General features: G+C 34.4%; 2 protein-coding genes across 2 annotated transcripts in view; one reads left to right on the top strand and one right to left on the bottom strand.

Annotated features, from left to right (window-relative positions):
• ARL13B (ADP ribosylation factor like GTPase 13B) overlaps window positions 1–24,358 on the bottom strand; it is a 72,186-nt gene that overhangs the window by 12,334 nt on the left and 35,494 nt on the right. The window contains exons 3-6 of the mRNA XM_049785723.1: window positions 23,904–24,153; window positions 5,075–5,180; window positions 3,886–4,088; window positions 2,350–2,464 (exon numbers count right to left, since the gene is read on the bottom strand). Coding sequence (XP_049641680.1) covers window positions 2,350–2,464; window positions 3,886–4,088; window positions 5,075–5,180; window positions 23,904–24,153 — 674 coding nt within the window. The remainder of the gene's footprint in view (window positions 1–2,349; window positions 2,465–3,885; window positions 4,089–5,074; window positions 5,181–23,903; window positions 24,154–24,358) is intronic.
• Window positions 16,606–17,490, top strand: STX19 (syntaxin 19). Its single transcript, XM_049785719.1, has one exon. It carries the CDS (start codon window positions 16,606–16,608, stop codon window positions 17,488–17,490), a length of 885 nt encoding a protein of 294 aa, XP_049641676.1.

Here is a 24,358-nt window from a genome sequence, read left to right as displayed (position 1 = left end):
CTAAAATAAGAAGCAGTTGGCTGAGCACATGAAAATGCTCAGTATCACTTATCACTAGGGAAATTCAAATCTAGACAACAATGAGATATCATCTCACATCAGTGAGAATTGCATATACCAAAAAACAATAGGAACGGTTGGTGCTGGTGGGGATATACTGAAAAAGGAGCTCTCATGCTCTCATGCACTCATGCACTGATGTTAGGAATGTTATCTGGTTCAACTCTTGTAGTAAACAGTATGAAGATTCCTCAGCAAACTTAAAATTAAATGCCCATATGACCCAGCAATTCCACTTTTGGGTATCATTTAAAAGGGTATATGCATTCAATTATTGTTGCACTTAGTACAATGGCTAAGATTTAGAATCAGCCTAAGTGTATAATAAAAGAGAGATGGAATTATGAAGCATGGTGCATACATACAATGGAATACTATGGAACAGCAAAGAAAGATGAAATCATGCAATGTGCTGCAAGCTGGTTGGAACTGGAAGGTATCAGTTGAGTAAAGTAAGCAAGAAGAATAACACAGGATGATCTCATGAGTGACGGTGGGATGTCTAGATCACCACCTAGACCTTAGAGAAAAGGACAGATGATAGATTTCAAAGTGGGATGGAAGAAGATAAGGAAGTAATGGAAGGATAGGGGCCAAAGCTGCCATTTTATTGGTGATATAGGAGAATATTGCAGCTATAAATTCAAAGTACAGACTAAACACTGAAAACATGAGATGTAAGCTGCAACCACCAAACTTTGTAATATGCCAATCAAGGTGGGGATGGATAGTGGGGGGGAATACTGTTGATGGGAATTGACACTGATAGTGGGATTGGTGTTGAGATATTATATGCCTAAAATCAAATATCAACAATGTTATATATCATGGTTGTCTAAATTAAAAATAAAAATTTATTTTATTATTGGTTAAGCTCTCTGGCTTTTAGGTAATTTTTAACCAAAGCAGTAAACTTTAAAATAATTATTCAATATTTACATGAAGAATCCCTTCTATATAGAGAGAAAAAATAAAATTAATTTCTTTTATCTCTGTAACTATTTTAAAAGGACATAAAACTTAACAAACAGTACTTCATAGGAAGGAGATTAAAAAAGGCTCAAATTATTTTTAAAAATAATCCTACTAAGGGCCGGAGAGATAACATGGAGGTAAGGCATTTGTCTTGTATGCAGAAGGATGGTGGTTCAAATCCCGGCATCCCATATGTTCCCCGAGCCTGCCAGGAGCGATTTCTGAGCAGAGTGCCAGGAGTAACCTCTGAGCGCTGCCGGGTGTAACCCCAAAACAAAAAACAACAACAACAAGAAAACAAAAAAACAACAACAAAAAATGATCCTACTGTACATAGAAAAGCACATTATTTATGATCAGTTAAATGAGGTTACCACATAGGAAATACAATAACCTTCTTAAAATTTTAGCTACCTATGACAAATAGCTCATATTATTAAATATTTTGCAAAGCAAAACACTACCAAAACACTCCAATCATTATCTTACCTGTGGAGCTGCTTCCCTCCTCAGCAGCAGCCCCAAAGAAGAAATCATTCACCTTCCCAGATGAGTACCTATATGGAAGGAGGCAGTGACAGGGGAAGGACTGGAGAACATGTGGGGGACCAGCAAGTCTGCAGCCACATTAAGCTCAAAGTGAACAAAAAGGTTTAGGAAGCTATGCCTCTAGAAGGCATGTTGTTGAGGCTGACTAAAGGGCTAGTTAAAGACCCCAGACACCAATGAAAGATGAAAATCAAGGTACAAAGGCACATACCTACATGCACACAACCTTGAAACTTCTTATTTACAAACTACTGATTAATTTTGATAAAAAATACTTATAATTTCAATGATATTCAGATATAAGACAATGTATTATAGCTTGAAATGTTCTTAAATAGCCTATGAAAAGTGAAAAAATTATTCATGTAATATAATTAATCATAAGCATCTAAATACTATCAGAGAGGAATGACACTAGTAATACAATGACGAAGACTATATATATATATATTATATATATATATTCATTACTATCATACCAAAGTATACAAAACCAATTCAATTACTATGATAGTCACTACAGCAATCTTCATTTTTCATTCAGACTTAAAGTTGAAGTCATTTTTCAACCTTATACTGAGTCACACAGCAAGAAGGAGAAGAAAAAAACAAAATTTCAATCCTTCTCTATCACTACATTTCCTTTATAAATAATCTCTGGCTAAATGCTTCTCTCTCCTTCCCAAAGCCCACCCACCCTCTTTAAACACATAATTCTGTAACTAAAGATATATTAAAAATAATAATATTTGTTACCATTCATACCTCAGAAATTACAGATGCTATTGGCTGGAAAGGATTACCAACAATTGTCTCTGGGTCCATCTCAGCCAGACCACTTGTCCCATCAAGTTCAGCCAGCTCTCGCGTTCTCTGTTCTCTGGTGTTTAAGAAAAGAAATTGAATTTCCTTTTGAGAAAATGCTGGTCCATGTTAAAGAAGACGTGTGATAAATTTATGACTACTAAATATAGTACCATAAGCATCTGGACATAGCTTCAAATTATTGGTTTACAAAACTCCTAATGCAGGAATATTTCTAACAAGTTTCTACCCTCATATAAAAATTAACCATTTGAAGTATTATGCTAGATAAAATGAGTTAGAGAGTGATATACATATAAGGATCATATTCATTTGTGGGCTATATAAAATATAAAAGATCTCATTGTGATTACTGGTTGAAGTCTTCCACAAAGTGTATGGGGTAAGTGCAGTTAGGGCACAGATGGTGTCGTTATGACAATGATAGTCGGAAATGATCACTCTGAACTGATCCGGGTGCTGAAAGGAGGTAGCCATATGGCAAACCACAGTACCTCAAAGGAAAAAAAAAGAGGAAGAGATGAAGAGAAAGAGAGAGAAAGAAGAGAGGGAGGAGGGTAGAAGAGAAGAAAAATGCTTGCCATTGAGATGGCAGGAGAGAAACTAGGAACATTGGTGGTGGAAAATGTGCACTGGTGAAGGGATGGGTATTGGAACACTGTATGTCTAAAACTCAATCATGAACAACTACAAAATTTACTTTCTTACACAACTCGGAATGAAGATCTAGTATTGCATCAGTAAACCCATTGCTGACCTATCATTTCTGAGAGTATTCTGAGTGTACAGACCTAACAGGCCCAATCATTTTCTACTGTGGAAAACAATCCTAAATGTCTGATAAAGTATTTAGTAGCATCTATGTTACCTACTCACCCAGTAGTACCCTATCAAAAAGTTAGAACAAATAAAAATGTTTCTGTAGAAATTGTCACTATCATCTGAGTAGCAAAATCAGCTTCTGAACTGAGAACTAGAATTCCTTATGAGCATCTTTAGTTTATAAGGGGCAAGGGTACATGCTTTGCACATGCTAAATCAAGTTCAATTCTTTGCACAGCATTGCCCCAAGCACCAGGAGGATTGGCCTAGATGAGTTTGAAACACTGTGGGCCCAGAGCCATCCCATATCCTAGATGCTTAGCATGGCTGGCTAGCAATCACAGAGAGTGACCTCTAAGCCCCCTGAACCCCAAGGATCCTTTTTTTACAAAAAAAAACAAAAAACAAACAAAACAAAACAAAAAAATCCTAAACTCTGAGAAGTAATTATTTTACCAGAGAAACTTAATTATAGTATTACAACCCAAAAAGAGAAAAAAATCAGAATCTACAGAAACAGAAATTATACTTAGGATTTTTTTTTTTTTGACACAAGGAGAAAACTGCAAAAATGAAAAGCTTTCAATTTAGTCACAAACCTGTAGTGTTTTGACTTCTGAAATGCACTGTGGCAAACATTGATCTATTTATTACCTTTCTTCCCGTAACTTTCGCACACGCTCGGCCCTTTCTCGTTTCTCTAGCTCCTCTTGAGCACGCTGTTCTATTGTGTCATTTTGGATGCGTTCATTTAAGGCATCAAAATCTCTTGCAATGATATGTAACAGCCAAAAAAGGCCATTTTTAATAGACTTGTCGATTTTCTTTCCACATCCAAAGACTGCTGAACAAGGTTCCTTAAAAAAAAAACACAGCAGTTTATTTGATTTAAAATTTTTAAATAATTTAAAACTAAGTTATTTGCACATTCTATTCATAGACAATTATACTTAATTATTGTTAAACAAAACAAGAACACTTAAGGATATATGTACCTGATTATCTAATATGGAAACCCACCTTTGCAATAATCACTAACATTTGCAAACAAAACTAAAACTATTTTATAAATAATTTCTGTAAGCTATTAGAGATATTATAATATAAACCGGTAAACAAAACTAAATTGTCATAAGAAAAATAATTTATAAAAATGTAAGGAAGTTTTTTATTCTTATCTAGAAAATTTATAACACTAAATATTTTATTAAGACAAATGATTATTTAATTATTAAATAATTTATTCATGTTTCTTCAGATTATTCGATAATTCTTTAGATATAATTTCTTTTTTTCGTTTTTTGGTTTTTGGGTCACACCCGGCAGCGCTCAGGGGTTACTCCTGGCTCTGTGTTCAGAAATCACTCCTGGCAGGCACAGGGGACCATATGGGATGCTGGCATTCGAACCACCATTCATCCTGGATTGGCTGCTTGCAAAGCAAACACCTTGCCACTGTGCTATCTCTCCGGTCCATTAAGATATAATTTTTTAACATTCATTGTAGATCTATATTTAAATTTTCTATGTTTTCCTTACTCCTTTATAATATGTATGACATGAAATCTGAAGAGCTTACAGGCCCTGTTGGTAGGACAAACTAAATGAAACAGAAATAAAACCTTAAAATCTTGGAAAATATTTTCCTGGAAAATAGTTTATGGAATGTAGTAAACAAAAACACTATAGCAAAATACAGTATTAAACAATGTCAACTCAAAAGTGAGAACATAATTTCCTGGATAAATAAATGAAATACATATTTAGTCAGGTTTCATTGATTTTCTGTCATCTTTCCAAGAGCTAAATTATAATAAAAGGGCAAGCGAATTCCAAAACTTACTATTTGACAAAGGCACTTGTGCTCATTGACCAATTTTTCCAGCGACAGACACTCAATGACATCAGCTTCTCCTAAAGCCCCTTCCTTGTCTTGTTTATTTGCCAGCCTACAAATGCAAAAATGATTTAGTTTTATAGCAAATATATAACTGGATAGCCCTTAAAATATCATTATTCTTATCCAAAGATTTCAGACAACTAATCAGAGGCTTTAGAAAGCATCAGTCTATTTAATCACTTTTGCTTCATTTTTATAACTAAAGTAAGTTTTTGCAAGAGACCAGGGAAATACTGCCTCTGCCTATTCTCAAATTCCAATCATAACTGACATAGAAAAAATAAAGCAAGCTAAGACCAGTTGGCAGGCTATGAAATGTCATTTTTAAATATTTTTGGATTAATAGTAATAGAGTTGTTATTTTGATAATAGTGTAACAAATATTAATGTACAACTTTAGTTCTGCATTGACTATCACTAAAGAATTTTATTTCAAAATTCTACATAACATTTATAAGAGACAGGTAGAACGTTTAAAGATGGAGTTTGTCTGGATGTTTTATTTATAAACTTCTATTTTATGAGCAAACCCTTGAGATTTTCTAAAAACAGAACAATACAATCAAGTCTTGTTTCTAGAGGCCATAGCAACCAATGCTGAGGGATCCCATTCCATCTTATTCAGGGGGCCATGAGGTGCCAGGAATTGAACTATAGACACCCAGAAGCAATTTGTACCCTTTAAGAAACCATCCCAGTCCCAGTCATTTTCAAATGAGTGGAGTAAAAGGCATCTACACTAAGCTTATTTAATTTTTGTTTATTCCAAAACCTGTACTTTTGGCCAGCTTTTAGCCAGATAGATAAAAAAAATCTTTTAAATATAACCCTTTTATTGTAATGCACTTTATGTATTATATAGGATTATAATTAAAAGGACAATGCAAATACTCTATGTAAGCAGTTTAACAAGGACTTCCTGGTACCACTGGCGCCAATGAAAATGATCTTCCTTTAATACAAAGAACGAGCTAACAGGCAGAACCGGATTCTCCAGGTGTGAAGTAAGCAATTTGTTCTTTTCATTTGATATTAACAGCAAAAGGACAACTTTATCTCTAACTTATTTAATTTCATGATTTGGTTTTCATTTAAGTTAATATGAAAACTATACAGAAATTAGACTAGAAGAAAGACTTGTAAGAGAGACTTAAATAACTTAGTCAGTTACTTAAATGACTGATGATACTCAGATTTTTCTCTCAAAGGCAGAGACTACAAGTGGAAAACCAACTAAAGGAACAAGAGAGAAAGGTAAATCAACCACTGTTTTTTTTATTATTAATGTGAGATCTCCATGAACTTGAACCTGGTATATGTAACATTTCAACTTATCTCAACAGGTAATTAAAATTACTTGCTTTGTTCCAACAGGGCAGCTGTATTTGTTCTCTTATACTACTAAACAGGCTAAGTGGAGTTTGAGTCTTGGTTATACTAAAGAAATTAACTTTTTCAGTCCTCTAAAAATAATGTATCCTCAAATATTAGAAAGTTAGATATTAAAATATCTAATATCCTTTTATTAAAGGTACAGAGTGTGCTGTGCTCATTTTAAAAATCATTTTTATATTTTTAACTCTAAAAAGAAATGTGTGCCTTCTTTTATATAAAACACACAATTTAATATATTTCTGTCACGATCTGTTCCCTCGCACAGTCTCTTAAAACTAATTTGAGGATATCAGAAAATAATTTGCTGCAAAAGGATGATTCACTTTCTTAATTTTTAACTAAGAATTTAAGTACTCAACTTATAAAACAATATAGAAAATTTTAAGTCAACATAATTTAAGGTAAACTATTTAAAAAGATCTTATACTTTTTAAACTAAGCAATATAGAATCTTAGACAAAACATATTTAGCGGGTCATTTTAAATTTATTTTATAACTATAACCATGTTATAAATTTGTAATTAATTCTGATTGTAGATAATCACTGTTTTAAGCAAAAATGTAGATGTTATGTAATTCCTTGAATATTTTATTTTATGAGTTTAAAATTACATAAAATTTAATATTTAAATAAAATGGTCTTACTACAAAATTAGTTCAATAAATAACATATTTTGGTATACATTGTGTGCATATACATAATATATACCAATATATACTATGTTAATTATTAAATTAATGTATATATTCCATGTATATATGTAAAACATATATCAAAAACTAGAATAAAAGGCACTGAAAGATTGCACTGCAAAAATGTCAGGAAATTTAAAGAGAAAAATATGTAAATGCAATCATCTCTTAAAGTTTATATTCCTCATTTAAATAAAACAGAGATGAATATTCAGAAATAATCAGCTTTTTCACTTTGATCTATAATGTGTTGCAATGTTTTTATACAGAAAGGCAAAAGAATATTCCATTTTATGCTGATAAATATGGGTAAGTTTTTTAAATATGTCGATTAACATAGTAACTGTACAGAAAAATTACTTTAAAAAACCTAACTATGACTATTCCAGGGACTATTTCCTTATATTAAGTAATTTTAATCAGAATTTGTATTCCTAGAATGACCATTTAAGCTTTAATAGGGTGGGGTGTGTTTTCTTTGAGACATACAAATTTACTTTCTATTGCCTACAAGAAAAGAATCAGAACTGATTATCATATGTAAAAATTCTTGAAAATATTGTTTAAGCTAAAAATATAGTTATTGACAGTCAATATAAAATGGAACAGAAATACAGTGAGATAATTTTTATGCTGAAAAGGGATTCATATTTGGATAATATTCTGACAGTAAATTTTAGGTACAAATCCATATACATAAAGTAATATCTTCATAATATCTCATCAAACAATTAAATTATCTCCCAATATGAGCCCAATATTTTTGTTTGTTTTTTTTTCTAGTTGGGGGCCAAAACCAGTAGGGTTCAGGACCTACTCATGGCTCTTAGCACAGGAATCACTCCTAGCAGGACTTAGGGGACACTTCTGTTGCCAAGGATCAAACATAGTCATTTGCATGAAAGAACCCTACCCATTGTACAATCACTGCAGCCCTTAATTTAATAGTTGATGCTGCCATGAATTCTGCCTCATTCAATTTTAATTCTCTTAAGTTTAGATATATCACTTTGCCTAACTTAATGACATTAAAAAGAATTAAATTTGAAATATTATTTACATTTAGAACTATACAATTAAAAAATTAAAGTTATATATAACATGTAAGTACATAACATGTAAGTATAGCTGAATACCTACATTATTTTCTGAAAAGGTGAATATTTGAGAACACCCTGATTTAGGTTAATTCTATAATTACAAATGATATTTCATCAAGACTCAGATACTGAACACCCTTTTTGATGCACATTTTGATAAAATCATAAAATAAAATTCTACATAATGCCATTGCATTTGAAACTCAGAGAACATTTACAGATAGCAGAAATGAAAAAGAAATGTGTTCATAACCAACATGGAGAACAAAAACTAACACTTATTCCGTTGATCTACTGAAAGAATATACATTTCCATTTAGGCTATGGTTTAAGGTTTGTGCATCATAAGAGAATTAAAACTGATTTTCTTCAGAAAATTAGTGTCAGAAAAAAAATAAAAGACAGGTGTATGTTATATACAAAGACTAGTGAATTCTTATTAGTTTACCAAGATTATAGTAGTAAGAAAGTTACCTGTCAGGTTATAAAAATAAAATGAGGCACACATTTATACTGGTTGGATCATAATGGACCTATTTCAAAGAACTGTAGTGACAACTACAAAAATGAATTCAGAAGGTTTTCTCCCCATAATGAAAGGTAGTGACTGAGATATGTGAGGCCCTAAATTCAATCCCTGGCACAGCAGAGAAAAAAATATTAATGCAGGGTACTCAAGGCATCTCTGTAGAATGTAATCTCCCACTGAAGATAAATTGAAAATTCACTAAATACATATATCTGTTACCAAGAGAAACAGTCAATGGAATTTATTCCAAAGAAAACTATCATAACAAAACAATATAGCAATTTTGTTCTAAAATAAAAAAATGCAGCAGTAATGTTACTGCTATTATATGTATATAATATATACTTTATATGTTGAAAAGATGACCTATAAATCAAGAATAGAATGATAGAATCAAGAATAAAATAATAGAATTCTTATACTTGACTTCAAAGAAATAAAATGTACTATATTAATATATACATATACATATATACATGAACCTATAGATAATACAGAAAGGAAACCCCACTCATATTCTTCCTTTAATAAAATTACCATCTCAAAATATTAATATCAATATAAAAAGAGATCTTGAATTTATATTTTGTAGCATGCAAATATGACAGGAAAAGTGAATATCAAACAAATATCAATATAATTTGAACAGTCCCTAAAAATACCCATTACTCAAAAATGAAAGCATGTACTACTTAGTACTCTATCAGGAAACTGTTCTCCCAGGGACAGAGAAACAGGAAAAAAAAGACCTTTGCAATAGTCAAAATTAATGACCAAAATTCACCAAAATACTTTATAAAGGCTTAGTATAGGAAACATGGGCTTGAAATGTATTCCATTTCTTTATAAACAATTTAAGTACTATTTTTTATGAAATTTTTTTGAATTTCAGTCATACATTGTCCTAATAACCATACTTCACTAGTGAATACTTCCCACCACCAATATCCCTAGTTTCCTTCCCGCCTCTCTCCCTCCCTCCCTCCTTCCCTCCCTCCCTCCCTCTCTTCCTTCCTTCCTTCCTTCCTTCCTTCCTTCCTTCCTTCCTTCCTTCCTTCCTTCCTTCCTTCCTTCCTTCCTTCCTTCCTTCCTTCCTTCCTTCCTTCCTTCCTCTCTCCCTTCCTCCCTCCCTTCCTTCCTTCCTTCTTCCCTCCCTCCTTCCCCCCTTCCTCCCTCCCTCCCTTACTTCTTCCCTCCCTCCCTTCCTTCTTCCTTCCCTCCCTCCCTCCCCTCCTTCCCTCCCTCTCCTCCTTCCCTCCCTCCCTCTCTCCCTCCCTCCCTCCCTCCCTCCCTCCGTCCCTTCCTTCCTTCCTTCCTTCCTTCCTTCCTTCCTTCCTTCCTTCCTTCCTTCCTTCCTTCCTTCCTTCCTTCCTTCCTTTGTACCTTCCTTCCACCCTTCCTCCCTCCCTCCCTCCTTTCTTCCCTCCTTTCCTCCCCCTCGTTCTACCCCCCTCTTTTCTCTCTTCTCCCTTTCTCTTTCTCCCTCTCTTTCTCCTCTCTCCTTTCTCTCTCTCACCCTTTCTCCTCTTTCTCTCTCTCTCCCCTTCTATCTTCTTCTCTCTTTCTCCCTCCCCCTTTTTCCCTCTAGGCATTGTGGTTTTGCTGATATTGTTACTGAAAGGGTATCATGCAAATCATTTTACTTCTTTTCAACACCCAGATCTTGTCCAGAGTGATCATGTCAAATTATTACTATCTTCAATGTACTTTTGATGGCACTTATTATTTCTAATTTAAAAATATCTACTCAACCAAAAAATATGTTGGAGATATGTCAGGATGTTATCCAAGTCACTCAAACAAAGATGAAACTAGAGAAACTATTTCTTGAGAACTATGAACTTTAAAAATGATTAAAAGATACCTCATCATTATATTAGGATTAGAATAAACTAAGTTCTCATAAATACAAGGTTTCAAACATTTTTGTTTTGATCCCCATTACATCCTGAGACTATTATGTTGTTACTGTTTTTCTTTTCCTCATATCTATTCGGGGCACAAGAATATTGCAATATGGGGCTAGAGCAACAGCAAAACAAGTAGGACATTTGCCTTGGACATAGCCAAACCAGATTTGACCCCCGGCATCCCATATGGTCCCCACTGAGCCCATCAGGAGTAATTTCAGAGCACAGAGTCATGAGTAATCCCTGCTGGATGTAGCCAAAAACAAACAAAAAACCAAACAAACAAATTACAAGTAATCCCTGCTGGGTGTAGTCAAAAACAAACAAAGAACCAAACAAACAAAGAAAATAAAAATGCACCATAACAGATGTGAATATAACATAGTTGTAAAACTATGGAGTACCAGGTTAGTACAATAATAAGAAACAAAAATCTGTGTACATAAATAGGAATGATGCTTACCTCACTCCCATTGAGCCTGTAGAGCAGGCATCTGGCTGTTGTATTATCACTCTGGCCAATGTAGATGAAATTCATTAAAAAATTTTTAGAGCGAAATCACTATGTATGTGAATTCTAATTAAAAAAAGACATGATATTTGTAAAATTTCATAACATTAGGGTCAGAGAAGAGGCCAAAATGTCATAAAAGCGGCCAAAATTTCATAAAAGCCAATTAAAAATAAAAATAAAGCAAAAAAGTTTAAACTTTAAAGGAACATAATTTATAAATAAGAAAAAATCCAGACAAAGAGAAACAGTAGAGTAGGTAAGGCACTTGTCTGATTGTAACCAACCTGGGTTCAATCCCAGAACCCTTTGGTCAACAATCACTTCAAGAAGTGATCCCAGAGAACAGAGTCAAGAGTAAGTCCTAAACAATTCCAAGAGCACAACTCCCCCCACCAAAAGAGTAAAATATCCACAGAAAAATGTATTATTCAATTATAACTACAGAATAAGACACATTTCAGAAATATAAGCTATTACAACATGTTCTGAAAGCAAATAATAACTCCCCCCAAATTGAGTGGATAAACCAAAAATAAACTAAATTAAGTGGAGAAACCAGGAATTAGGAAGAGACAATGTAAAAAATAAAAATATATCAAGGCAACAGCTATTTATGTGAAATCACATGAAATGTTAAAATCACATTAAAAGATTTCAGAAGACATCTCAAAAGATGAAATACAATTAGGTAAAATTAAAAGGTAACTGGTGTAAAGTATATCAAGATTCATTTTAAGTTCATTTGAAAAATTTCAGAATGTTTCAATGGAGTATATTTACAATATGAAGCAAATGAAGAACAAATGATTAATATTTTTAAGGAAAAACTGGTGTTCCTTGATCTGTAGTTATACAGCCTTTACATTTTGGTCAAAATAAAATATAATTAATGTTTGGGGAATTTTTATACATGTATAAATGAGACAATGAAACATCTTAAAATGTTCCTATTTCTATGGAAAAATTAGAACAATGAAATAATCATGTGAAAAAGAAATAAAATATATTTGGCTTGAGTATAAGTAATATAGTGTAGTCATAACAATTTAAACACAAAATAATGTGAATTTCATACTGACCATGATCTGTAATAAAACTTCACTAAGAAGGAAATGAGAAAAAATAAAAATGAGTTAATTTTTCATAAATTAAATAAAGTAAAATAGAAAAAAATGCAACAAAATATCTAAAATTTTAAAAGTAGAAATGCCTGAAAGAAATAAATTACCTTGAAATAGAGTTTAAAAGCAATACATAACCATTAAGCCAAAATAATCACCTTTGAGAATGGGGAAAAATAGAAGAGCAGAACAGGCAGAAAATACTTTTTTATCTTTATAGGACATTGAAGCAATGTGACATCTTAAATAGTGTTATATATAAACACACACATATGTATATATATATATTTAAGGAAAATAATAATTACAACTTCTAAAAAGATTTTATGATTTTTATGTACTCTTTGGGAACAAATTTATTTCAGCACTAATAGGGTTATTCCAGAGAGAGAAAGAGAGAGAGAGAGAGAGAGAGAGAGAGAGAGCATATATATAAGGAAGTAATAAATAATGCTAAACAAACCGAAAAAGGAGGGGAGGAATTATTAAGAGCAATGATTAAGCCTAATGACTTTACCATCAACCTACCAGTAGCAGGAAATGATCACCCATAATAAAAGGTACATAATAAATCATGGTGATAATTCTGTTTTCAGCATTATGATATGAAAAAACACTCAGTTCCTGATTTTTTCTGATATCTGTATACCCAAATAGATCATTATGAATTAATAAACTATTAACATACAAGAGAAATATATACATATACATATATATGATATCCAACTTTATATAATACATACAATCTAAGATACCGCACTTCTCAGGGAAAAGGGGTGTGAGTACGTATCACTGTCACCTCATTCTATGGGTAAAGTTGTAAAAGGAAAATGTCATAAAACACTTTAGGGTACAGCATTTTAATATATACAAGGACTTGTCCAGTACTTCCATGTCTGTGATAGTCTGCCACATTCAGAAAGACTAAGCTAAGATCTCCTAGTGACAAAGACAGAAGAGAGAAGCCTATGCACATGGACATAAAATAATGACAAGAAAAATAATATTACTATTTGAGTCTACTTGGTTTCAGGGGCTGCTGGTTAGATCCTGAATGATTCCCACTATTCTCTCTAGTTTTATCAACTAAGTTTCTCCTGTCTTTTTCCTATGCCAGGAAACAATTCTTTATCAACTGATAGCACATCAGAAAAATGAATTATCTAAAAACAGATACTCCACAGTATATCTATATTTTTATACAGGAGTATAATCAACCATACATGTGTAATTGTCAGTCTTTAGGGATCAGAGTTACCATACAGGTTAAGATATTTGTCTCTCATTTCTCAAAACTGGGTTCAAATCCCAGACACCACATATGGTTCCCTGAGCACCAATAGGGTTAATCTTAAACAAAGAGCCAGGAATAGTTATGGAGTACTGCTGCATGTGCTTCCCTTCAAGAAAAATATAAAAAAAAAAATAAAAAAAATTTTTTTTGGTTTTGGGGCCATACCCAGTGATGCTCAGAGGCTACTCCTGGCTATGTGCTCAGAAATCGCTCCTGGCTTGGGGGACCATATGGGACGCCAAGGGATCAAACCTTGTTCCATCCTAGGCTAGCACAGGAAAGGCAGACAGCTTACTGCTTGTGCCATTGCTCCAGCCCCTGTGAATAGCATTTTTAATAAACAGAAATAAAAACCACTTTTATTGAAATCTAAGGATATGATTAACTTATCTTTCTACAATTTTAAAACCAATTTTTAAAACCAGAGAAATATAATCAAGGCAATATTTAAACTTTTTCTGTAACACAGGCATCATCTCTAACACTTCCTTCTCTGAGTCAACAAGCAAGAATGTCCTGAAAATCTCCAATGACGGCACACTTGTCATCTCCTGAAGTAGTCCATTCCATCTTGGCAGAATTCTATTTGTTTAGAAAGTCTTCTTTATATTTTTATAAGTCAGCTCTCTCTACATGTGATTTCCAACCACTATGCTTTGGAGTTATGCAAAGTAAGTCTAATTTCTTTTATATAAAGTGTTATATATTTTAGAAATAACTGTCATATATACCCTATGAATATTTTCCAGTTTTCAAGACAAATATTTCCTTTGTTTAACTTTCACAATATAACATGGTCTTGTAGTTTCCTTCCTTAGTCTAGAAATTTCATATTTATTAATTCCATCTCAAAGTATTATACTCAGAACTAAATAGTCTCTTACTTGCTTTGATTACATAATCAGCAGAGCAACTATATTTCTTCTTCAGTTGGATAACATATCATTATATAGTTTCAATAAGAAGCATGCAATTACTCAAAATCTTTAATAATTTTCATAAGCACTCATATAAATGTTTTCCGTTTTTCAGACATTAAGATATTAAAGACTTTATGAGAGCAGTATTTCATATCTATGCTGGTTAAACATTTTATTACTAGGATGTAAAGTTGTTCAAACTTTGAGCCTCAATTCCCTACTTTAACGTGTCTCCGAAGACAACATATGAACTATTACTAAAAATGTTTATAAACCTCAAACATTGAGTTCCAGAGCATAAAAGTATAATATTCGGGGCCGGAGATATAGTGTGGAGGTAAGGTGTTTGCCTTTCATGCAGGAGGTCATCGGTTCAAATCCCGGCACCCCATATGGTCCCCTGTGCCTGCCAGGAGCAATTTCTGAGTCTGGAGCCAGGAATAACCCCTGAGCACTGCTGGGTGTGACCCAAAAACCACAAAAAAAAAAAAAAAGTATAACATTCAAGACCTTTTAATCTGGTTGATACTGATAATATTAAGAGTGATTCAATGGATCATTTGCAATTTCCCAACAGTCTACTCAAAAATATCATAAAAGACACCATACAAAGCCTAAGTCAAGAAATATTGTCTAATTATTAATAAACATGGCTTTTTCTCATTTCATAATAATAGGTATCAGTATACAATTATGCAATGGAAACTTCATTTTATAAAAATTATCTCCACCAGATAGCACAGTGTTAGTTGCCTTGCACACAGCCAATCTAGAACAAACTGTTGTTCGAAACCCAGCATCCCATATGGTCCCCGTGCCTGTCAGGAGGGATTTCTGAGCACAGAGCCAGGAGTAACCCCTGAGCACCACCGGGTGTGACCCAAAAAAAAAAATAAAAAAATTATCTCCATCAAATTGATACTATGTAAATAAAACATAAAGTGATATTAATATTATTAGCACTTAAAGAATTTATATAAATATATTCTCATGTTAGTAAAATTGCCTTTTAATATGAACTGAAAGAAAAATCTGTTATGAGACAGTTTGAATCTCTCTACAAAAGAATACTAAGAGTGCTTAAAGTTTTCATAAAAATTCTTTTTTTTTTTTTATGGTCACACCTGGGCGGCGCTAGGAGTTACTCCTGGCTCTGCTCCCAGAAATCGATCATTCCTGGCAGGCATAGGGACAATATGGAATGCTGGGTTAACTTTGTGCAAGGCAAACACCCTACCACTGTGCTCTCTCTCTGGCCCCTCATAAAGATTCTTTCTAGTCAGTGCACTGATTATGATTTAGCTGAATTGTGTGTATTTAGAAAAAATAATATATTTCTATATTCTTTTCTCCTCTTTCCTTCATTTTATCATCACCTCCCATCTTCCTCTTACCTTTAAACTTCCCCTCTTCCTCTCCCTTTTTCCCTAACTCCTTTCCTTCTCTTCCTTTTTCCCTTCCTTCCATCCCTACTTCTTTCCCTCTTTTTCTTTTGGCTATCTTTGGGCCACACTCAGTCACGCTCAGAAGCTATTCCTGGTGACCAGAAACCATGGAGTGTAAGGCATTCAATTTGGCTTCACTGCGAGCAAAGCAAGCACTTTAACTCCCGTACTAGTATTTCTTGGGCCCTAAGATATATCTTCTTAAGTCAAGAAAATGGTACACATCAAAATCATAACATTGAAGGACTTAATTTGAGTAACTCTCATAATTTAATACTTTTTTCAACATCTTACTTGGATAATGAGACTCACAGAAGTCATTCATTGTGTGAAGTAAATTACCAGTTTTGTTAAATTTTCATTTTTGTTGACCTTCATAAAGCAATTTTCACTCATTTTCTACTATTTTTTTAACACCTTTTCAGAAAGCAGAAAGGCATTTCCTTGGGAGGTAAGATATAGCTATGTAAAGTACAACTACAACTGGAGGAAAATAACAAACTTACTTTGGTTTAACCCAATCCTTTTTGCTTCTTAGAAGAAAAGGAGAAGATGAAAGACCGACTACAGGAATTAAAACAAATCACAAAAGAATTTGAACTCTCTAGCTACAGGCATGTGTCTAGTACAGAAGCAGAAGATCAAGGAATGATTCTACAGCAAGCTGTTATTTATGAAAGAGAGCCTGTAGCTGAGAAACACCTACAAGAGATCCAAAAACTAAAGGAGAGTATTAACAGTTTGACTGAAGACGTTCAAAAATTTGGGCAGCAACAGAAACATCTGACGGCTTCAATGAGAAGGTTTAGTCTGCTTAAGAGAGAGTCTAGTATGACAAAGAATATAAAAAATCAAGCAGAACACATCAACAAAGATTTGGATGATTTAGTCCAGGAAGCAAAAAAGTCAGAAGTTGAAAATGGCCCATCATCTGTGGTGACAAGAATTCTTAAATCTCAGCATGCTGCAATGTTTCGCCATTTTCAGCAAACTATGTACACATACAATGACACAATAGCAGCAAAGCAAGAGAAGTGCAAGAGGTTTATTTTCCGCCAGCTTGAAGTTGCAGGCAAAGAAGTGGCAGAAGAAGAAGTCAATGATATGCTTCATCAAGGAAAATGGGAAGTGTTTAATGAAAGTTTACTTACAGAAATTAGTATCACAAGAGCACAACTCTCAGAGATTGAACAGAGACACAAGGAACTTATTAATTTGGAGAACCAAATAAAAGATTTAAGGGAACTCTTCATTCAGATATCTCTTCTAGTAGAAGAGCAAGGAGAAAGCATTAACAATATTGAAATGATAATGAATGGTACAAAAGAATATGTTAATGCTACTACAGAGAAATTTGGACTAGCTATAAAGTACAAAAAAAGAAATCCTTGCAGAGTATTGTGTTGTTGGTGCTGTCCCAGGTGTGGCTCAAAATAAAGAGGTTACTCTAGAGACATTTCCAGTTTAAAGGCAAGGATATCACATGTATAAGTGTCTTGTATTTGTTTCTCCATTTCATGGATACGTCCCCCTTGAATCATTGGCTAGCCATTATATCATCCTTTGGCCCTTACCCACTAGATTCATAGATGTTTTCCAAGACAGTGATATAAAATACATTTTCATTTATTAAGCTATAAACAGTAAAGTTAGCTTTAAGTTTACAAGTTAACAACTTAACACAAAGTGGATGCCTTGTATCTAGTCAGGCATCACTCCAAAACACACAATAGCTTCCAATACCATATCAAGATGCCATTACAACTATTCCTTTTTCTTAGAAGAATACCTAATTTATTCAACTAAAATAAAAATCAGCACTACAGTACTATATCAGAATGGAAAAGGGGACATGTAAATTCAGAGATCTGATATTCTTGTTAAGAAAGGTTTGATTTAAAACGTGATCGGTAGGGCCAGAAAGATAGCATGGAGGTAGGGGGTTTGCCTTGCATGCAGAAAGACAGTGGTTCAAATCCCAGCATCCCATATGGTCCCCGAGCATGCCAGGAGCAATTTCTGAGTGCAGAGCCAGGAGTAACCCCTGAGTGCTGCCGGATGTGACCCAAAAAACAAAAACCAGAAAAAGTGATGGGTCCAAGACCACAGCAACAATACAGTAGACAGGGCACTTGTTTTGCATGGGTGTATACTTGCTTGAACTCCACCAATCCATTTAATCCTTCAAATCTGCCAGGTATTATTGGTGAGAGCAGAGCCATTAACAAAGCCCTGAGCACTGCCAGGTATGACTCAAAAAACAAACAAAAGACTTTATGAGCCATGTAAAACTAAGTTTATAGCAAGTGTAATAAAGGCAAAATTCTGCTCTTAATAATGTTATATAACTTATAGCTGAGCAGAGTCATCTAATCTACAATGTGAAAAGTAGATTCGATTTGTGTGATGTAAGCAGGAGATAGCATGAAAATAAAGAAAATAAGGCTCTGGGAAAGAAAGGAGCTCAAAGGTTAGAGCACATGTTTTGCATACAGGAGTTCTGGCTCAATTTCATCATCACAGGGAGTGACCTCTGAGGTCCACAGGAAGTGATACCCAAGTAATAATAAGACTAAATAAAATAGAGAATGGAAAACGACTACAAGTAAGAGATGATGAAGGTTCAGACTAGAGTGGGAGAGAGTAAGAGTGATACATGTGGTAGCAATCAGAGATAATATTTGATCACCTTTCAATAAAACCCTGATATCTATAACATATATTGAATTTTTTTGCTTTTTGGGCCACGCCCAGTGATGCTCAGGGGTTATTCCTGGCTATGTGCTCAGTAATTGCTCCTGGCTTGGGGGACCATATGGAACGCCGGGGTCTCAAACCACCTAGGTAAGAGCATGCAAGGCAAATGCCCTACCACTTGCTCCACCACACCGACCCCAACATATAGTGAATTTTAACCAAGGTTTCCACTGCACTGACTATACTGCCAGGTTCTGTGCAGAATCATGGCACACAAAGCATGGCCTTGTTTAGGAATTGCCACTGTTGTCATCTACTTGTATTCCAAAAGCACAAATGAATCCTGGCTTGATCAAGTTGTAACTCTATGATCTTATGATCAAACACAGTCTTCCCAAAGGCCTGCTGTTCTCTGCTCATTTTATTAGAAATACAAAGGGAAAGTTACTCAGGAGTGGAAATCAGTTTTTCCATGCTTTGTGACTTAAATCAACCAGTTTAAATTCAGACAAGTGGTTATCAGGTCAGTGCGGCAACTGAAATGTATAGTTTTTACAATAGGTATCTATTGGCAGGAAGAAAGCTGCTATGTACAAAATAATTCACATATTTTTGTTTGTTTGTTTTTGGGTCACACCCGGTGATGCTCAGGGGTTAGTACTATCTTTGCACTCAGAAATGGTTCCTGGCTTGGGGGACCATATAGGATGCCAGAAGATCGAACATCGGTCCATCCCAGGTTAGCGTGTGCAAGGCAAATGCCATACCACTTGCACCACCACTCAGGCCCCAAAATAATTCACTTTTTTTGTGTACAAAAAGATGTCTGTCTTCTAATACAGATAATATCTCCCTATTTCCTTATAATCCTCCAGCCCTGTCCCCTTCACTAAGATTAAGCAGGGTAGTGTGGGAGGCTCTTCCAACTGTGAACTTTTCAATGGTGTTGCTCTTATGAATTAGACATTATTGTGAACGCTAAGATTATAATAACAATGCCATATTTGTTAGGAGCTAGAAGGAAACAATGCTACAAAAAAAAACCAATGAAATGATTAAATTTACATCTTAATACTGCCCTAAGAGTTGGGGACATAATACAGAGGTTGAGGCATTTGCCTGATATGTGCAGAATTGAAGAATTACTGGGTCCGGCACAGGAAAATAATGGTATAGGCAAGGTGTTGCCCTGATGCACTTTCACCATCACCATATATGTGCACGCAGAGTGAGTCAGAGCAGTACCACATCCTTGAAATTGAACCACTCAGCCCAATTGTCAAGAATAACAAGGAGTGGCTCTTGGGCCTCTTCAGTACTGCTTGGTCACTCTCATAATTTTTTTTGTGTTTTTTTTTGTTGTTGTTGTTGTTTGGTTGGTTTTGGGCCACACAGAGTGGCATTCAAGGGTTACTCCTGGTTCTGCACTCAGAAATCACTCCTGGCAAGCTCGGGGGACCATATCGGATGCCGGGGTTTGATTCCGAGTCTGTCCCAATTCGGCAGTGTGAAAGGCAAATGCCCTCCTTGCTGTACTATAACTCTGACCCCACGCTCAGATTTTAATATGTCTTAATTTTTACTTGTTAGAACAAATATGTACCAGTTTTGTAATCTAAAAAGTCAAGTAAATAAAAGGTTCTTTATAATGTGCAGATATTGGAAAACAAGCTAGATTATTAATAAGGAAACTGTTGCAATCAATAGTACAGAAGTGAAAAAGAAGTTGAAAGGAGAAGCTATCAGAATAAATAGTAAACAGAAAGTATCTTGCCTACTAAAAAAGACCAGTCAAATGGTAGCCCTTCTATATTTTACAAACATATTATGCTGTCATTGTCAATTCTTCATAAAAGTATGAGATTACCATAGTAAAGCAACCACTCAATCTATCTGTAGATTTTTTTTTTATTTATTTAGCAGCCAGTTATTTAGTTAAGGGAGCTGACCAAAACTAAGTTTCAGACATGTCAAAGTATCTTCCTGGCAGTTATTTGATAGCTGATATATATATATATATATATATATCTCAAGGAGGGATACCTAAATAGAACCTGTAAGAATAATTCACTTGTTTTTTTTGTTTGATTGTTTGTTTTTTTGGGCCATACCTGGCGACACTTAGGGGTTACTCCTGGCTATGTGCTCAGAAATTACTCCTGGCTTGGGAGACCATATAGGATGCCAAAGAACCAAACTTTGATTGATATGTCCTAGGTCATCGGCATACAAGGCAAATGCCCTATCACTGTACTACACTCTGCCCCAATAGATTAACTCACTTCTAATGTCCTCTCAATGGTAAGAGGACTATGACAATCCTACTAATATGGATAAAATATCTCAGCCACCAACAATACCACAGGATTTATGTCTTTCTATCAGGTGCTTTGTTTTCACTATACTTAATACCTAATGTACAAAACACTTACATATGTAATGTCGCACATGAATATAAGCTGTTGATATTTTTATTCATTATGTTCACAAATATATCCCTACCTCAGTTAAGGGATGACACACAGTGACTTCTCAATACATATTTTTTGAATTAATGTGTGTATGAATGAATAAATACATGGGTCTTAAAGAAACACAATGAGATATCAACAAAGGGAGAACTGACCCACACATGGAGTTGGTGAAAGAGGATGGTTACAAGAGATGCATTGAGGTCATTGGAAGAGGGAGGTATCTATGTTAGTAACTGATGATGTACTGTAATTATGTGATTAAGAAGCCATAATTTACAATATTATAATAACATAAAATTGGGACTAGAGAGACAGTATATTGAGTAAGGTGCCTGCCTTGCACGTAGATGACCTGGTGGATCCTATGATCCCTGAGCACTACCAAAAGTAAATTCCTGTGTGCAGAGCCAGAGGTAACCACCTACCATTGCCAGATGTGACCAAAACAGAAAAAAAAAGAAAATAAGTCACAAGACCTCAATTAAAAAAATTAAAGTAAAAATTAAAAAATAAAACATAGGGGCCGAAACGGTGGCGCAACAGTAAGGTGTTTGCCTTGTGCGTGGCTGACCTAGGACAGACCATGGTTTGATCGCCGGCATCCCATATGGTCCTCCAAGTCAGTAGCAATTTCTGAGTGCATAGTCAGGAGTAACCCCTGAGTATCAACGAGTTTGGATTCACTCCAAAAAATACGAACCAAAAAAAAAGATTAAAAAACATATAAAACATAAGCAATTAAATATCTACTTGGTAAAAAACAACAAAAAAAGAAAAAACAGACAAAGGCTAGTGGATAAGTACAGCAGACAGAGAACTTGCTTTCCATGTGGCAAAAACCCAGGTTCAATCACCAAGATCCCATCTAGTCAACCATGATCTTCAAGGAGTGATTCCTGATTGATCATAAAGCCAAGAATAAGTTCTGAGGACAACCATGAGTAGCCCAAAATCAAACACACAAAAACCCCACAAAAATAAAGAACAAAATCCAGACAACTAGGTGTAATTGATTATCATCAGTCATTAATATTTCTTTATTTGGACAGGGGGTTAATAAGGATAGAATAGCAGATAAGGTTCTTTCCTTGCATGTAACTAACTGGGATTTGATCCCCAGCACTACATATGGTACTTTACTTTACTAGAGGAGTAAATCTTGAACACAGATCCCAGAATAATCTTGAGCACAGCCAAGTGTGATCCAAAAGACAAACAACACAACAATAAATCTTTCATTATTTCTGAATTCAATAATTTACTGCTTAAATATCTGTAAGTTAATTAAGCTATGGGATTTAATAAAGTTTAAACATTATAGCATGTAAATATGAAGATCAGCACCAGTCTCTGGACCAGTGATTTCTGAGCTGTATTTTTAAACCCTGAGGTTAAAAAAAAAAAACCACTGATTTAAACTAGTATCACTTTTCTCTATCTCACAGCTATAGCACCATCTGGTGTTAACTATTCATAAATGCTATAAGGGCAAGCAAGTTGTGAATAACTTCATTTTTTATAAAAGGTTTAGAGAAGGAGTTTCAAAATCACAGTGGTTTCAAAAAAATTAAATTTTTAAAATATTTTTAAAATGTTTAGGGACTTATAATGATCTAAGTATATGAGTTTATGACACAAATCATAATTTTATGAAAACACAATTAGTAAGATTGGTAAATAAAAGTGGCATATAAAAAAATTTAAACAAAGCGGCCGGAACAGTGGCACAGCGGTACAGCATTTGCCTTGCACGCAGCTGACCAAGGAAGGACAGTGGTTTGATCCCCTGACATTCCATATGGTCCTTCAAGCCAGGAGTGATTTCTGAGTGCTTAGACAGGAGTAACCCCTGAGCATCACAGATTGTGGCCCCAAAACAAAAAGAACAACAACAACAGCTTTTAAACAAGGGGCTGGAGTGGTAGCACAGAAGTAGAGCATTTGTCTTGAACATGGCTGACCCAGGACAGACACGGGTTTGATCCCCGGCATCCCATATGGTTTCCCGAGACTGCCAGGAGTGATTTCTTAGTGCAAAGCCAGGAATAACCCCTGAAAGCCACCAGGTGTGACCCCCAAAAGAACAAACAAAACTTTAAAACAAAAGACTTTTCAAGATAAAAGGGACAACTATGAAAAATAAATGTTACTGAGATGCTAAACTGCAATGTATTATATAGACTTGTTTGGTAAGAGACTATTTCAAAATTCAGAACTGATAGAAAATTAATTGCCAAATAAGAGCTTACATATCAAATTTTAGGGTAATTTAAATAAATTAATTCCTAATTGAGTCTTTTTTGGCGAAGCACACTGGCCGTACTGTGGGCTTATCCCTGGTTCTGTGCTCAAGGATCACTCTTGGTGATAAGGGACCATATGAGGTATAGGGATAGAATTTGGGTTGCTATATATAAGGCAAAGAAATGCTTTAATCATAATACTATTGATCCAGTCACAAAAAGTTTTCTAAATATAAAATTAAACCTTAACCTTACAGAGAGCATTAAAGCAAGAACAAATAAATTGACAATGCCCAATAAATACCACATATATTTCATTACACTAGACAGTTACATACATTTTTATTAACTCTAAGATAACTCACTATTTTGTAACAAAAATTTTTATTGGCTACTGCTACTGACCCATGTTTACAAGGATATTAAAAATACTTACACCAAAATAGGCTTTCCTGATATCCTAGGATGGCGTAGCACTTCTGACATTGTCTCTTTTGTCTCCTCCATTCTCTCTTCATCACTGGAATCCACCACGAATATTACCCCATAGGATTCAGCATAGTAATTCTTCCAGATTCCCCGAATTCTTTTTCCACCTCCCAAGTCAAATATGGTGACTTGGAACTTTCCTTGTCTAAGGTCAATTTTGGAAAATCCAACAGTAGGTACTACGTCTTCAGGCTGATCTGTTTCAAATGAGAATTTTTAAATTAGATTTTTTTTGTTTTGTTTTGTTTTTGTTTTTTGTTTTGTTTTTTTTTAATATAAATTTTATTTTGATCATAGTGGCTTACATATTGTTGACAATATTATTTTAGGTACATAATTACATAAAATCAGGGGGGATTCCCATCACCAAATTGTCCTCCCTATACCTCCATTTTTGTCCTC

This window comes from Suncus etruscus, chromosome 13 (genome assembly GCF_024139225.1).
Source record: "Suncus etruscus isolate mSunEtr1 chromosome 13, mSunEtr1.pri.cur, whole genome shotgun sequence".
NCBI classification, from domain to species: domain Eukaryota; kingdom Metazoa; phylum Chordata; class Mammalia; order Eulipotyphla; family Soricidae; genus Suncus; species Suncus etruscus.
The sequence above is the reverse complement of the archived record's forward strand: the minus strand, read 5'-3'. Positions and strand labels throughout refer to the sequence as shown.

Bases quoted from the DNA above. Each gene is read 5' to 3' on its own strand.
- STX19 (XM_049785719.1), top strand. From the start codon at position 16,606: ATGAAAGACCGACTACAGGAATTAAAACAAATCACAAAAGAATTTGAA.